Genomic DNA, 16980 nt, shown 5'->3' with positions numbered 1-16980 from the left:
CTGCCTCTCCTGGTATGCCCCACGGAGGACCTTAAGGTCCATAAATAGCAACACCCTAGAGGTTCCGGGCCCTAAGGAAGTCAGATTAGCCTCAACCAGAGCCAGGGCCTTCTCAGTGATGGCTCCGGCCTGGTGGAACGCTCTGTCTCATGAGACCAGGGCCCCGCAGGATCTGATTTCTTTACGCAGGACCTGTAAGACAGAGTTGTTCGGCCTGGACTTCGGCTTGGAATCAACTTGATTCCCTTCCCCTCTTCTCCCCCCCCCTTTCTCCTCCTGTGATGGAACTCCTATTTGGGGACTTTCCTGGTTTTTTCTGGCCCATGTAGGACCAGTCTGGAAAGTTAGCCTTGGTGAAGACTTGACATTTTATCCCTCCCCCCAAGTTTTTTATTTGAGTTTCCATTGAAATGAGGCTGTGTTTTAATGTTTTAATGTTGTATTTTAATCTCGTTTTAAAGTTGTATTTCAATCAATTTGTTATAAAACCACAGAGCCTAGGACTTGCTGATCAGAAGGTCGGAGGTTCGAATCCCCGCGACGGGGGGAGCTCCCATTGCTCAGTCCCTGCTCCTGCCCACCTAGCAGTTCAAAAGCACGTCGAAGTGCAAGTAGATAAATAGGTACCACTCCGGCTGGAAGGTAAACGGCATTTCCGTGTGCTGCTCTGGTTCGCCAGAAGTGGCTTAGTCATGCTGGCCACATGACCCAGAAGCTGTACACTGCCTTCCTCGGCTAATAAAGCGAGATGAGCGCCACAACCCCAGAGTCGGCCACGACTGGACCTAATGGTCAGGGGTCCCTTTACCTTTACCCACCCTGAGCCCGGTCTTGGCTGGGGAGGGTGGGGTATAAATAAAATTATTATTATTATTATTATTATTATTATTGGAAATGACACGGTCCTGGCTTTGCCATGTTGGGAATCAACTGCAGTTTTGTAAGAGAAAGGCTTCAATGGAGCCTTAGAAAAGGCTGAGCCCTGGGGCTTTGTGTCATCGGCTGTTCCTTACCTTGAAGCAGCAGCTCCCACAGGCTCTTCCGGGAAATGCTTTGGAGACCACAAAAAGTAAAAACCAGGACACCTCAAAAGTATTTTTATGCAATTACAATAATGCTAAGAAAACAGACATTTTTACACCTTTGAAATCACGGATGTTACCGGGCAGCCCTAGGAGAACCCAGCTTCCAATCTGGGTTTTTACGTGGTGCTTGTTCAATACTCTGCTATGAAATGACTTTGTAATCAGGACCCAAATTCCAGTGGGTGTGGATAGCTTAGTAGTGGTGAAAGGGACTTGCAAATCTGGGGTGCATGTTGATGCCTGGGATCCTTAACTCTCTCTCCTTCCCCCCAAAAGCCATATCACACTACTATCAAGACAAAATAAAAAATTTCCTTCCAGTAGCAGACCAACACGGCTACCTATCTGTAACTACTATCAAGGTTTGCACCCAAGGTGGTCTGGCTTAACCAGTTGACATATCTCCTCTTTTTTTAGGGGTATCATTTCTGTCCGGGCGAATTTTTAAAATTTGCAAAAAATATCCGGGATTTGTTTGGTTCTCCCTTCCTGCTGGGCTGCCCTCTTGTGCTTCTCCTTTATCAACGTGATTGGGGGGAAGAGAGAAAAAGGAAGGTGTTAGGAACCACTACTTAATAGAAGGCTTACTTCTGTGTGCATTGGGGAAGGGACGTGAATCAGCCAAGTATCTCTTTCTTGCCCGCTTATTGGATTTTGAGGTACCTGTTTTGCATCATCATCCTGTATATACATCACAGCTTCTATAGCCTACATATAGCAGGGGTATTTAAAATGAGCGTCATTATAGCCACCCGTAGTCAAAAGTAGAAGTCGGTAAATGTGTCCTCTTTTTTGCTCTTCAAAATATGGCAGCCCTAGCATAGAACTAACCTATAATGAAACCCAGACATTGTTGCCATTATTGACACTAGTATAACCAGTATAAACCAGGCTCCCACTGGGGTGGTCAATACAGATGACCATTCTCAGTCTGACCCTTATGTTTCCCTCCCCTTATGGTTTTGATTTATGGGCTACTTTTAAAATGAGGCTGCATTTTAAATTGCATTTTAAATTGGTTCCCCCCCTTATGTTTTTACTGTGATTTTACTGGTGTTAGCTGCCCTGAGCCCAGCTCTGGCTGGGGAGGGCGGAGTATAAATAATAATAATAATAATAATAATAATAATAATAATAATAATTCAGTTGCACATGATAGGTGGCAAGAGTCTCTGTACTTCTTTGCCAAGACAAATGCCACTAAACTCTAGTGAGAGCTCTAGGGGGCTCTAAGTTCAAGTCAATGTTCTATAAATCTGTATGGGGAACAGATTGTTTGAAAGCTGAAAGTGGTTTGGGGAGAAGTCGGCTTCAGCTCAGGTCAGTGGTTCACAAAGGGTGTGGCAGGAGAGGACAGCAAGGTGTGGCAATAAAATTCAGGGACAATCAAAGAAACATTTCAGTGTAGTATAGTTTAGTATCGAAATATGTTTTTATTCACAGAATATGAATAGGTATCTTTTCAAAAGGAGAGCAAGAGCGATACTGAGGACAACATTGTTGTGAACAGGGATGTTAAGTTGTGGGTTGACATAGCAGACGACACAGCGATTTCTCCAAGTAGCTCTTTATTTCGTAAGCTGGAATAGAACTGACTGCAAACAGCTCAGCCGGCCTGCTTTTATAGGCAGCCGGCTGTCAACATTGTAGCAACAACAGCCCAGAGTTCCCGCCTAAAATAACTGACGCGGACCTGAGGGAAAACTATCTACAGACCTGAGTGAAAACTATATACAGTATCCCCCTGTTGGCCCAGGGTGAAACTTCACTACATAACACCCCTCCCCACCGAGACAAGGCGTTAGTTACAATCGTAATGGTTTCCTTATATACAGCACTACGCGTAATGGTTCAATTAGGCACAAAAGCATATTGGTTACATTTCCCATACTTAGACCAACAGTGATACATGTCCAACAACATAGTCCTTTAAATAAGTTGGGCGCTTGGGAACTCTGCCAGACCGCCGGGGACTGGTAGCCAAGTCCGAAGGGCCACACAGTTCTTGCTGAGGCTGTGGTGCGACCCTAGGTGGCGTTGGAACCAACTCCCCTGGATCCGCTGCTGTGGGTGGAGCCTCCGCAAGTGGAGTGGTCTGAGTCTCTGGTAAGTCTGGCAGACCCTCTGAAGCGGCTTGGTTCGGCTCCACACTGGCAGTTTGCGAGGGAGGTGTAGGTGGGGCCTCGCCATCTGTACGTGTCTCTTCTGGAGCCGCAAGCGCAGTTGGGGGCACCTCGGTAGTGTCCAAGTCCCCAACCCTGTGCCTAAGCTGGTCTATGTGCCGTCGCCACAAGCGTCCGTCTTCGAGTGCCACCTGGTACGAGCGAGGTCCAGTGACTCCCACTACTGTGGCTGGCACCCAAGGAATGTCCCCCACATAGTTCCGGGCAAAGACCTGGTTTCCTGGGACAAATGACCGTGGCGCGTTGGCACAGCCTGGGGGTTCAGCCACGGCAAAGTCCGGGTGTAGCCGGTCGAGCGGTGACCTGAGGCGGCGGCCCATAAGCAGTTCAGCAGGACTCCTCCCTGTGGCCGCATGAGGGGTGATGTGTTGCACGAACAAGTATTCGGCGACCCGCTCATGCCAGTCTCCCCGGTCCAGGCGCGCCAGTGCCTCTTTTGCCGAGCGCACCATTCTTTCCGCTTGCCCGTTGCTGGATGGATGAAAGGGTGCCGTTAGGGCATGGCGGATGCCCAGTCCCAAAAGATACCGCTCAAACGTGCCTGACATGAACTGTGGTCCGTTGTCAGAGACAAGGACATCAGGACACCCATGCGTTGCAAACAGGCCTCGCAGCACCCGGATGACAGCTTCGGTAGTGGTGGAGGGCATCAGGGCGACCTCCAGCCATTTGGAATAGGCGTCCACCACTACCATAAAGGTCCGGCCGTGAAAGGGGCCAGCCAGATCAATGTGCACCCTCGACCAGGGTGTCTTTGGCGTCTCCCAGGTGTGTCCCTTAGCTGCCGGTGGTGCAGGCCTCGACTCTTGGCACGCTTGACAGGCGGACACCCAGGCAGTGATGGCATCGTCCATATTAGGCCACCAGACGTAACACCGAGCCAACGCCTTCATTTTGACAATTCCCGGGTGGCCAACGTGCAGAGCCTCCAGGACGCGCTGACGGAGTCCCTGGGGAATCACGACGCGGTCTCCCCACAGCAGACAGCCGCGATGAGCTGAGAGTTCATGTTGTCTGGTTGCGAAGGGCTGGAACTCCGATGCAAAAGGCCCTTGTGGCCACCCCCTCCACACCCAGTTGAGCACCCGGCTGATGGTGCGATCCTGGGCAGACACGGAGGCCACAGTGGCAGCTGATACAGGCGCTGCCGGAAGATCCTCAATCAGAAGGAGCGATGAAGCTGGAGCCGGGTCTTCCACAAATGCTGGAAGAGGGCAACGGCTGAGGGCGTCGGCATGGCCCATCGATTTCCCCGGGCGATGGATGAGCCGGTAGTGGTAGGCAGCTAGGAAAACAGTCCATCGCAGCATGCGTGGCGAGAGGACCGGTGGAGTTGGACGATCACCGGCGAGGAGGCCCAGGAGTGGCTTGTGGTCAGTGATGAGGTCAAAAGTCCTGCCATAGAGGTATTCATGGAACCTCTTCACTCCAGCCACAAGTGCCAATGCCTCCTTGTCGAGCTGGCTGTAATTCCGTTCCGTCAGAGATAGTGTCCTGGAAAAGTAGGCGAGTGGTGCTTCTCTTCCATCTGGAAAACGGTGACTAAGGACAGCACCGATGCCAAAAGGTGAGGCGTCGCAGGCAAGGACCAGCGGCCTGGATTCACTGTACTGTACCAGCACACTGTCTGATGAAAGGAGAGCCTTAACCGCGTTGAAGGCCGCCGTCTCCCGATGACCCCAGGCCCAAGGCGTCTTTGTACTAAGGAGTCGGTGAAGAGGCTCAGCCACTGTGGCTTTGTGGGGCAGGAACATGTTATAAAAGTTCAGCAGCCCCAGGAATGCCTGCAACTCCGTCTTGTTCTTTGGGGTGGGGGCCTGCTGGATAGCGCGGATCTTGGATGTGGTCGGGTGAAGGCCGGAGGCATCGATAAGATAGCCCAGGAACTCTACCTGTGGAACGGCGATCTGGCACTTCTCCCTCTTTACCTTGAGCCCGGCCTCTTGGAACCTGGTCAGCACGGCACGGAGGCGCTCGAACAGCTGCTGGTGTGAGTCTGCAGACACCAAGACGTCATCAAAATATGGTACCACGCCCGGAAGCCCTTGCAGGAGACGCTCCATAAGGCTTTGGAAAATGCCAGGAGCCACACTCACCCCGAACTGCAACCGTCGGCAACGGAATGCCCCCCGGTGGGTGACGATCGTCTGGGCTTCAGCAGTGGCATCATCGACTGGCAGTTGTTGATAGGCTTGGGCAAGGTCCAGCTTAGCGAAGACCTTACCCTCACCCAGGGAATGCAGCAGGTGTTGGACAACAGGAACCGGATAAGCGTGCTGCTGAAGTGCCTTGTTGATCGTGCACTTGTAGTCAGCGCAGATTCTCACCGACCCATCTGGCTTGACAGGCGTGACGATGGGGGTTTCCCACTTGGCGTGGTCAACCGGCTCCAAAACTCCTTGGGCGATCAGTTTGTCCAGTTGTTCGTCCACCTTAGCCTTGAGAGCAAAGGGAACCCGGCGTGGCTTTAGCTTGATGGGGGCGACTTGTGGATCAAGGCTAAAGGAGATGGGCGTACCTGTATATTGCCCCAAGGTGCCGTCAAAAACCTTGGCAAAGTCTTTGACCAGACCCTCAGTCTCTGCGTTAGAGATGCAGTTGATGCCGGTGACTTCCAGGCCGAGGGCATCAAACCAGTCTAGCCCTAGGAGGCTTGGCCGCTGACCTTCAACCACCACCAACCGGAGCAGGCCCGAAAAATCCTTGAAGGCAATCCGGAACCGGCCAACGCCTACCACGGGAATGTTGTTTCCCTGGTAGTCTCTCAGGTGTACGCGGTGAGAGTCGAGTTGCCTTTTGGACACTCTGGGTACCAGTCTTTTGATGGTGCTCCACGACACGATGGACAGGGCAGACCCGGTGTCGATCTCCATGTCACATGGAGCTCCTTCAATGAGCACCGTGACGTTCAGCTTGCGTCGCGTAGGCGAGTCAGTTTGGCCAATCGTGGTTCCAGACAGGCAGCGGCAGTTGGTGAGAGCGAAACAACTTTCCTTGGCAGACTGGAGTGAAGGCTTGGACTTGCGAGTCGATGAAGGGGGGGTGTCAGACGGAGCCGATCGGCAGACCTTAGCGATGTGGCCCCTTCTGGAACACTTCCTACAGATGGCGTCTCTGAATCGACACTTGGCACGGGAATGGTTGCCTCCGCAGCCGGCACATTCCGGTTGGCCCTTGGACTTCTGTTGGAACTTCCTGTGCTCCCGCTTTGTCTGGTGCACGTCATCGCCTTCACTGGAGGATGCCTCATCACTGCTGGCCTCTTCATGATGCACCGGAACTGGCTCCCTAGCAAGACGCGGGCTGCTGCACTTGCGGATCTCCTGGGCGGAGCGTTCAGCAGCTTCTGAGGCCACAGCCTCCTCAATGGCTTTCTGCAGCGTGAGGTCTGGCTTGGCGAGGAGACGCCGTTGCAGATGGATGTCCCGGACCCCGCAGACGATTCGATCCATCAGGGCATCGTCTAAGTCTCGGAACTCACAGTGCATTGCAGCCTGTCGCAGGGCGGTGGTGTAGTTGTTGATTGACTCCCCCTCTGCCTGGTTCCGGTGGTAGAACGCATGGCGGGCAGCAATCTTGGACGGCTTTGGTGCGTAGTGGTTGCGGAGCTTCTCTTGGATCGTGTCCCATGGTGTTGCCTGGACTGCTTCGGGCGCAACCAATGCTCGGGCCGTCTCAAACACCTCAGGCCCACAGAGGCTGAGGAATAGGCCCCGCTTCCGATCCTTTGATACTGCTGTCAGCTCGTTGGCTTGGAGGTAGCAGTCGAACCGAGCGAGGTAGGAATCCCATGATTCAGAGGCTGGCGCAAACGGCGGTAGAGGCACAAGTGAAGCCATGATTCCGATGCCGGCGTGAAGGGCGATGGATGGAACACAGTGCTCTAGCCAGAACAGTCAGCTCTGAATTGGTTCTGTCCAGTGATTTCGCTCAGTGATTTCGCTCTGTGATTCAGCTCAGTGATTCAGCTCAGTTCAGAGGCTGGCCGCATCTGGCTGTGCTCTGATGTCCATCCATCCCACCTTCGTCGCCAGTGTTAAGTTGTGGGTTGACATAGCAGACGACACAGCGATTTCTCCAAGTAGCTCTTTATTTCGTAAGCTGGAATAGAACTGACTGCAAACAGCTCAGCCGGCCTGCTTTTATAGGCAGCCGGCTGTCAACATTGTAACAACAACAGCCCAGAGTTCCCGCCTAAAATAACTGACGCGGACCTGAGGGAAAACTATCTACAGACCTGAGTGAAAACTATATACAGTATCCCCCTGCTGGCCCAGGGTGAAACTTCACTACATAACAAGGGATTTTCAACTTGGAGGAATATGAAAGATCAGAAAAGAGAAAGGCTTCTTTGTGTTGATGTGGAGGTGAGTTTTTGTTTGGCTCAAATTAGGATATAAATGAGATTACCTGGCACAAGCAAGCTCACACCTCTCACTGAGTTTGTATACCTGCTTAAGGTACATATGTAAGAGGCTCATTTATAATTATATTTTGGGAATGGTTCATGTTCTTACGTAGCTGCATTGCTTCATACTTTCTGGATATCCAATGATCATATTATAAAGTAGTTGTGTTGTGTCATAAATCAAGCACTGCTAGTTGTTTCTTTTTGTTTTCCAATGTATTTCTTAGGATTAAAAAGAAATGATGTGCATGAGCAAATCTTTATTTTAAAAGTGTGGCCCAGAGAAAAAAGTTTGAGAGCCACTGGATTAAACCCTCATAAGGCCCATACAACAGAAGGCCAGCCAGTGTCTAAGAGCACACAGGGGTATTTTGGTGCTTGTTAGCCAGCACACTTGAAAACGAGATGATGGCAGAGCTAAACCAGTCAATATATCCTAATGAATGAGGGTTCAAACCCCAGGCCAAGTGGCTTTTCGTCCCGCCAGAACACACGCACCCACACCCCGGCCAATGTGATCCACGTTAACGTTGCTGTTAAAGAAATACGCAGGCCACTTAAAAAAAAAGCATTTACTTAGTCAACAAAAAATAAATACAAGATATTAAGACATTCAGAATGAAGGCAGCATGGAGTTACAGCTACTGAAAACAAACAGAAGGAAAACGACAACTTTTGCTCTGGCCTGCCTCAGCAGCCCTGATATATTCATGTGGCAGATCTGCAGGGGGGGGGTGAGCGGGGCAGAGGGGGGGGCAGCATGTCATTTTTGGCACATAAGGGCTTTGCCCCTAAAGCTAAGACACCAACTGCGTGCACTCGCAGCAAAAAAAAAAAAACCACAACGGCAGCGGATACTGTTTTAAGCAGCATACAGACACCACGCTCTGAGCAGCTGTACGGTTGCATCCTAGGCAGATGTTTGTTCTGGGCAGAAAGTGCCCTGGCAAGACTTTGCCCCAGAGGACTTGAGGGCACAAGTTGGCGATGCGAGGTGCACCATCGCACCTGGATTACGAGGGGCACACTGGACCAAGACCTCTTTCTTAACACACCTATCCCACGGCCGCCCCCTTGCTGCTTGGGGTTAAACAGGCGGTATATATTGCCATATACTAAGTCAGACCGGTGCTGCATCAAGGCTAGCTTTGCTTACTCTGGCTGCAAGCAGCGCTCCTACGTCCCACGTCTTGAACAGCTGGCAATCCTTTTAGTAGGAAATGCCAGGGTTGTTTCAGGGGCCTCATGAATGCCAGTCACAGGTTCCCCCCCCCCCCAACATCTCTCAATGTATGTAGCTGTTCTTCCAACAACCTACTTAGCCTTGTGTGCCACTTACGCACGTTCCTTTGAAAAGCATGCCACCTCTGTGATAAACGTTCTGTTAGAAGAATGCCATGTGGAAGCTAACAGGCGTAGGGAACCTGTGGCTCCCTGTATGCTGGTTGCCCACTAGAGGTGTTGGGACTTCCAAGTCCCACCAGACCCATCTCCAAGCCAGAGTCAGGGAGCAGGGTGCAAACTGGAGCCTTGCAACATCTGGAGAGCCACAGATTTCTGCATCCCTCCTTTACGTGGGCACCAAGCAGGGTGGGCACAGCTGCACTGACCGCCAACTTAAGATGGTGGCCTAAGGTTGCAATGCCTTAGGCCCCTGACCCTGATCACTTACCGTATTTTTTGCTTTATAAGACTCACTTTTTCCCTCCTAAAAAGTAAGGGGAAATGTGTGTGCATCTTATGGAGTGAATGCAGGCTGCGCAGCTATCCCAGAAGCCAGAACAGCAAGAGGGATCGCTGCTTTCACTGCGCAGTAATCCCTCTTGCTGTTCTGGCTTCTGAGATTCAGAATATTTTTTTTCTTGTTTTCCTCCTCCAAAAACTAGGTGCGTCTTATGGTCTGGTGCGTCTTATGGAGCGAAAAATACGGTACATATATTTGCAAGAGCCTACAAAGCTCTCTTCAGTCCTGCAGGAAAGAAAATAAAGGAGACCAAGACCAATTATTGATGCTTGTCGGTTCTCCTACTTGTGCCAGCTGGGGAAAAGCCAGAAAAGGGATGAGATTGGCATCAGGCTGGCGACGTTGGACTCCCCCTCAAAATGGCTTTTGGGCAGCTAACTAGTAAGAGCTGCTAAGCAATGGGACCAAGAGTCCTAAAGCATACATGGTGCCTCAAAAGAATAAAAGGAACTCAACAGCTTTTGGAGATCATATCTGGTTTAGGCCAAAACCTGACTGCCAGTCAGCTTGGCCACTTACAGGAGACGTTTAAGACGAATTCCTTGGGAAGGGTAGAAGCAGCAAAAAAACAAAAACAAAAACTTTGTAAAGCCACGCCAGTGAGAAACTTCCATTAGCTTCCAAACAATTTTTTTATCTTAAAAACAAAACCACCTCTTGCAAGCTGAGCATGTTCCAAAATAGCCAGAGACCAAGATCTGATGCGAGTCGGCAAATCCCAGTTGCATCAGAAGAAGCCAGCATGTTTAATGGGATGTGTCAAAACTGCATCACACACAGAGAAGGTGCAGAGCGAGCTGATCGCGTGTCTTTTACAACAAAAGTGGGCTACATACACCTTACAGAGCCAGGCACAAACACCTCCGGTCAGTGTTCAGGCAGATGGTTCATACTTTTACATCAGTTCGGTTCTCCCACCCCCACTTCCCTCTTTGCAGAGAATTTGCACCTCAAATGTACTATAAGATGTGGGTAACTCAGCCACCATTTAGTCTATTCTAGTGGCAGAAAGTGAAAGTGTGCTTGGTACTTTATATATATAGATTTGCAGATAGACAATAGGATACATCTACTATTTAAGCCATGTATGAATATTACACCAAATAACCCCAGACATTTTTATATGGATTCGAGGGGCTGTGTTATTCACATGTTGTAATAAATTGGTGATTTGTAAAAAAAATCTGTATAGTAACTTTTAAAACCCTCTCCCTTGCTTTGAGTTGGATAGGACTGCGTGTGGGTTGTGAGCAGAGTCACCTCCCAAAGCTCTCTCTGCCACACTGGACTGCTTTGCCGTCTCTGCTTAGATTGATGGCACTCACAACTCCTGGCCTTTTGACGGCAACGAGCCATTAATTGGGCCATGCATGTTAAACATGCACCGGCCTGCCATCACCCTAATGTATAGTCATTCACGTCGGCCTAAGTTGGTAGGGAAAATGTGGAATGCTTAAGACGATCTCAGATCCAGGCCACAAAAGTCACTCCTATCTATTTATTGTTGACATTTATATCCTGCTTTCTGTGGGGGGAAAAATGTTCACAGTGGCTAAGCACTCCACATGCTATGGCCAGGTGGGACTCCTAAGCAATAAATGGGCGCTCAGGCCTGTGAAGACTGCAAGGGATCTCTTTATTTCTATTTCTAATGCCCGGCTATCTTGCCCCAAGTCAAGGAGGCTCTTTATGATTATCCTACCCATCCCCTTGAAGGTGAAGGGATGGAGGTCACGCTTTTCCCACAGAGGGGGGTTGGTTGGTCCCTGGCAAACCAAATGTAAAACAAGATGAGACAATACCTCAAGCATACCTCGATCGAGACCTGCTTCCACAAAAAAATTGGGATGGGGGAACAAGAGGCCGGACTGGTCAAGCTATTACCAAAAAATGGACACGGGAGTTGCATTTGCTTCAAATAAAGTCGATGGTTTTGCAAGGAGGCTCCTCTATTCCTATCCCTCCCCCATTTCTCCAAAGCTGAAGAAACCTGGGCCCAACCCAACAGGACCCTCTGCTGCGCAAACCCCACCGAAATGAACGGTCGGATGCTGCACAGCTTAATAGTGCTTTTTAACGGTGTTGCATTAATGGAAGAGCAACTTCTCCTTCCCAACGGCTATTCCAGACATCAGGATACTCCAGCTATAGGGGTTTGTTGCTTCAACAGCAGCCCTCAAACCCAGAACCCTGCAGGGCGGCCCAGTCTTCTAAGTTAGGGAGAGAAAAAACCCTGATCTTGAACACTGTACTTATAAGCCACTGGTTTGTTTGTTTTCCTTTTAAAATAAAAGGCCGATATGCAGAATCTCTTTTGGTTTTTTAAAAGGCTTTACTCCCTCAAGGAAAAAAAAAAAGATTTACAAAACAAAAACAGCCTGCATCAACTCTCCAGGAGAGAGATTTGACAATATTAATCCAAATATCACGCTATTTAATTCCCCAATAAAACATTGGAAAAAAAGTGCCTACAATCTCTTTCTAACACTTTTGCTACATATAAAATCTCCAGCTAATAGGAATCTTATGGTACCAACCCTCTAAAACAGTTAAGATATATACACATTTTTCGGGGGGCAGGGGATATTAACAAACAGAATATTACAAAGTATTAAAGAAGGCAACTCTTCTGTTGGGTGATTTTCATCTTCACTTGAAGTTGGCGTAGTCTGAAAAGGCGTCAATATATTCCTGAACCACTTTGTAGCAGAATTCGTACTGTTCCTGGAGATTAGGCAGAAAAGAAAACGCTGAGTTGGTCACGGAATGAATCGTCACTCTTCAGAGATGCTGTGGTCGCAAGGGAACCTGCCTATTAATTACAGGATGACCAAAACCAGGTACCCCAATGACAAACGCTACTTTCAACAGACCATCTAGCTCAGCCCTGTCTAGACCAGTGTTCTTCAACCCTGATTTGACAGATATTGTTGGACTGAAACTTGCATCATCCCTGAACACTGGCTAAGCTAGCTGGGGAGACCGAGACTGTAGCCTAACATCACCTGGTGGCCCAAGCTTGAGGGATGCTCAGTCTGAACTGACTGGCAGTAGCTCTGCGAGGTTTTTGACAGGTGTCCTCTCCAGCCCTACCTGGAAGCGCCATGGGTTGGAGCTGGGACCTTCTACACACAGAGCTTGCACAATTTGATGTCCGCTGGCATGGACCGATCAGTGGATGGCTGGCGGTTGGAGGGTTTGACCTGGATGGTGTTTTGGTTCCTCCAACTCTAAATTTTTGGCTTTGAGCAGAAATGGCCATTTCCACAACCAGAAACTGATGCTGGCCATAGCAAGAGGCACTCTAGCTCAGTGGCAGAGACCTGGGGGGCGGGGGTAAGAGGGCTTGTTGCATTCAGGCCCTGCTTATGGGTGCCCCTGTGGGCTATGGTCTTATGGGCTAGAAAGTCTTTGTATCCCAGTTCCTTACGCAGGTACAAGAGAGAGAGGAAAGAGATGGGGCTCTGATGGGCAGGAGGGAATGATAGGAACAGCTCACACTTGCAGGGGGGAATTTCTTGCTGCTCCACCCACTCAGCCACCCAGCCTCACCCACCCACCCACTCCACAAACAACAGCCCATGCCTACCAGTGTTTGGACCATGTGCGGCCTCTGTAACCTCAAACTCTTCACTGTCTGAAAGACATCTAGAATTCCTTCAGCCTTGACTCTCTCCAAAACAGTGCCCAATGCACAGAAGGTCCCTGTTCGGCCAGCTCCAGCACTGGGGGGGGGGGGGGAACAAAAGACAAAACAACAACACACCTGTGAGTGACAAACACAGGCCTTCCTGTTGCCTGAACCGCTCCGCTGTCAAGCAGCTCTTTCTGACAGTAAGAGCTGTTGACGGGAGACTAGATCCCCCTTAGAATATGGTGGCCTCTCCTTCCTTGGAGGTTTTTAAGCAGAGATTGGATGGCCATCTGTCAGGGATGCTTCAAGCTGAGATTCCTGCATTGAAGTGGGGTTGGGCTAGATGACCCTCGGGTACCCTCCAACTCTACAATTATATGATGGAATAATAATAATAATTTATTATTTATACCCCGCCCATCTGGCTGGGTTTCCCCAGCCACTCTGGGTGGCTTCCAACTGAATATTAAAAACAAGACAGCATCAGACATTAAAAACTTCCCTAAGCAGGGCCGCCTTCAGTTGTCTTTTAAAAGCAAAATAGTTGTTTATTGCCTTGACTTCTGCTGGGAGGGCGTTCCACAGGGTAGGCGCCACTACCAAGAAGGCCCTCTGCCTGGTTCCCTGTAACCTCACTTCTTGTAGCGAGGGAACCGCCAGTAGGCCCTTGGCGCTGGACCTCAGTGTCTGGGCCGGACGATGGGGGTGGAGACGCTCCTTCAGGTATACAGGACTGAGGCCGTATACCCCATCTCCTGATCTGTGGCCCAAGGGAAATACTGGCACCAATCTTAACAGTGGTTACTGTCTAACCAGGACCTCAACCCAATCCCTGGTACCCTTAGGAGGTGTTGTGGCAATGCCAGCAACTTCATGCAATGTACTCCTTGCCACTCAAGCGCCTCTTGGGTAGCATGTTTTGCCAATTCTTGCTGCCCAGAAATCTCGCAGCCCGTTTGATTACCTGCAGTGCACAGTAATGGGGTGGTTTCCGGACTGTTGCTGCTGCTTCTGCACAGCTGCAATGATGTTGATCATTCCTTTTCCATCAGTGGGGATGCCCACCTCCGGCCAGCCGTGGAAGTGGAACTGTCTGATCTGCCGGGTTTTGTTTTCCTGGTCAGGAAAAAAAAAGAAAAGAGAAAATCTCAGAAAAGCCTGTATCTGAATCCAGGCAGACTGGGGATGGGGTTCCTCTGTAACCTCTGGAAACTGTCAAGTAGGCAAGCAATAGCAAGCTTGCTCTACTCACTTTGCTAACCACATTCTTCACGGAGTTGTTGTTTTTTTTTTTTTAATAATTTTTATTAATTTTCCAATTTTAACAATGAAACAACACCAAACAATACAAACAACAACAAACATAGACACATACATACATTTTTGCTTTCTTAACCTCATTTTCATAAGCCTCTTTTCTCGGACTTCCCTATACCTTCCCCTTTTTGCATCCTAATTTCAAAATTTTTCAGCAACCCTTTTAGCCAATTATAGTTTAACTTATTCTCCTTTCAATTACACTTTAAATCAAAAGATATATATAGCTGTAATTATACATCTTCCTTTCCCTTAACACTTTAACACTCCTCAATTTTATAGCAATTTTTAAGATATGCTTTAAACTTCTTCCAGTCTTCCTCCACAGTCTCTTTCTCTTGGTCACGGATTCTGCCGGTCATTTCTGCCAATCCCATAAAGTCGATCACTTTCACCTGCCACTCTTCCAGCGTGGGTAACTCTTGTGTCTTCCAATACTTTGCTAGAAGGATCCTTGCTGCCGTTGTGGCGTACATAAAAAAGATCTTATCCCTCCTTGACACCAATTGGCCGACCATACCCAAAAGAAATGCCTCTGGTTTCTTATGAAAAGTACATTTAAGTACTTTCTTAATTTCATTATAAATCAGTTCCCAGAAGGCCTTAATCTTTGGGCAGGTCCACCAAAGGTGAAAAAAGGTACCTTCGGTCTCATTACATTTCCAACATTTATTATTGGGCAAATGATAAATCTTCGCAAGCTTGGCTGGGGTCATGTACCACCTGTAAATCATTTTCATAATGTTTTCTCTTAAGGCATTACAAGCCGTGAATTTAATACCTGTGGTCCACAACTGTTCCCAGTCAGCAAACATAATATCATGACCTAAGTCCTGTGCCCATCTAATCATGGCTGATTTAACTGTCTCATCAATTGTATTCCACTTCAACAGCAAGTTATACATCCTTGATAAATTCTTTGTATTGGGTTCTAACAATTCAGTTTCTAATTTCGATTTTTCCACCTGGAATCCAATTTTCCTGTCTTGTTTAAAGGCCTCCATTATTTGAAAATAATGGAGCCAATCTCGTACCTTGGACTTTATCTTCTCAAAGCTCTGTAATTTAAATTCACCACTTTCTAGTTCCAAAATCTCAGAATATTTTGGCCAATTAGTTCTCATATTAAGTTTCTTCACCTCTTTAGCCTCCATTGGTGATAGCCACCTGGGAGTTTTGTTTTCCAACAAATCCTTATACCGAATCCAAACATTATATAGTGCTTTCCTGACAATATGGTTTTTGAAACCCTTGTGCACTTTAACCTTGTCATACCAGATATATGCATGCCAACCAAACATATTGTTAAAACCTTCCAAATCCAGAATGTCTGCATTTTCAAGTAGTAGCCAGTCTTTCAACCAGCAAAATGCTGCCGCTTCATAATACAGTCTTAAGTCCGGCAGGGCAAAACCCCCTCTTTCTTCTTCACGGAGTTGTTGCCTGGTGAATAATATTTTTGGAGGACTGCTAACATCCTGAGATGCATTTGCAGGAGGAATTAAAAGTTATCTCTCCAAGTATAAAAATCGGGTATACAGCAAGAAACCCTTAACCAGGCTATATACTCCTAGGACAGAGCTCTCCAAACTTTTCATGTTGGTGACATGCTTTTTGGACATGAATCATTTCACAACACAGTAATTCAGTCTTACTAGCAAACCAGAGGATAAGCTAACCCCCTTCCAGCAAAGGAAGCGTTCGCACAATGCGCCGACACACTAACGTGTCGCGGTACACAGTTAGAAAAACTCAGTCCTAGGAGCTAACAAAAGGGATTGTTGTTGTTTTTTAAAAAAATATTTATACTTTTAAAGTTTATATAAAGATCCAGAGATTTAGGATATAATATAGATATGGAAGATTGGCAAAAAATATGGAATGAAAATCTGAAGTTTACAGCATGTACTACGTTAAAAGAAAATGTTATGAAAATGGTATACAGATGGTATATGACACCAGCTAAATTAGCAAAAATGTACAAAACTTGTAACAAATGTTGGAAATGTAAAGAGAAAGAGGGTACATTTATTCATATGTGGTGGGAATGTAAGAAAGTGAAGGGGTTCTGGGAAATGATATATAATGAGTTAAAGAAAATGCTGAAATATAGCTTTGTAAAGAAACCAGAAACCTTCCTACTGGGAATAACTAGAAAGGAAATAAATAAGAGGGACTGTAAACTTTTTCAGTATGCAATAACAGCAGCGAGGATATTGATGGCTCAAAAATGGAAACAAGAAGAAGTACCGACTTTGGAAGAATGGAGAACAAAACTAACAGACTATGCAGAACTGGACAAATTAACTGGAAAAATTAGATTCCAAAGAGATCATAAGTTTTTAGAGGACTGGGGAAAATTTAGAGAATATTTGAAAACGGTATGTGAGGAAGACACAACGCTAGTGTGTTTTAAAGAAGCTTTGTGAAAAAATAAGGAATATTGCAAGAATGTAAATGAGGATAGAAAGAATGTACTTAAAGGCAATACTAATATTAAGGAATGTGAAGATAGAAATTTAACTACGGATGATTGTCAGAGAAGTTGAGGGAGGTCCAATAAGCTAAAATATGTGATGTGAAAATTTGTATGATTGGAGATTTTATGA

At 47.7% G+C, this 16980-nt stretch overlaps 1 protein-coding gene across 3 annotated transcripts in view; it reads right to left on the bottom strand.

The window, feature by feature from the left end:
* Positions 1–8233: 8233 nt before the first annotated feature.
* The window catches only part of PTPRA (protein tyrosine phosphatase receptor type A), a 138167-nt gene continuing 129420 nt past the window's right edge, over positions 8234–16980 (bottom strand). For all 3 annotated transcript variants that reach the window (XM_081876786.1, XM_081876787.1, XM_081876788.1), the window contains 4 exons: positions 14019–14170; positions 13010–13145; positions 9605–12144; positions 8234–9343 (listed from right to left, as the gene is read on the bottom strand). In XM_081876786.1, coding sequence (XP_081732912.1) covers positions 12070–12144; positions 13010–13145; positions 14019–14170 — 363 coding nt within the window. In that variant the 3' untranslated portion in view covers positions 8234–9343; positions 9605–12069. The remainder of the gene's footprint in view (positions 9344–9604; positions 12145–13009; positions 13146–14018; positions 14171–16980) is intronic.

Source organism: Podarcis erhardii (assembly GCF_964252035.2).
Source record: "Podarcis erhardii genome assembly, chromosome: 9".
NCBI lineage: Eukaryota > Metazoa > Chordata > Lepidosauria > Squamata > Lacertidae > Podarcis > Podarcis erhardii.
Note: the sequence above shows the minus strand (reverse complement) of the source record. Positions and strands in the feature narration are given on the sequence as shown.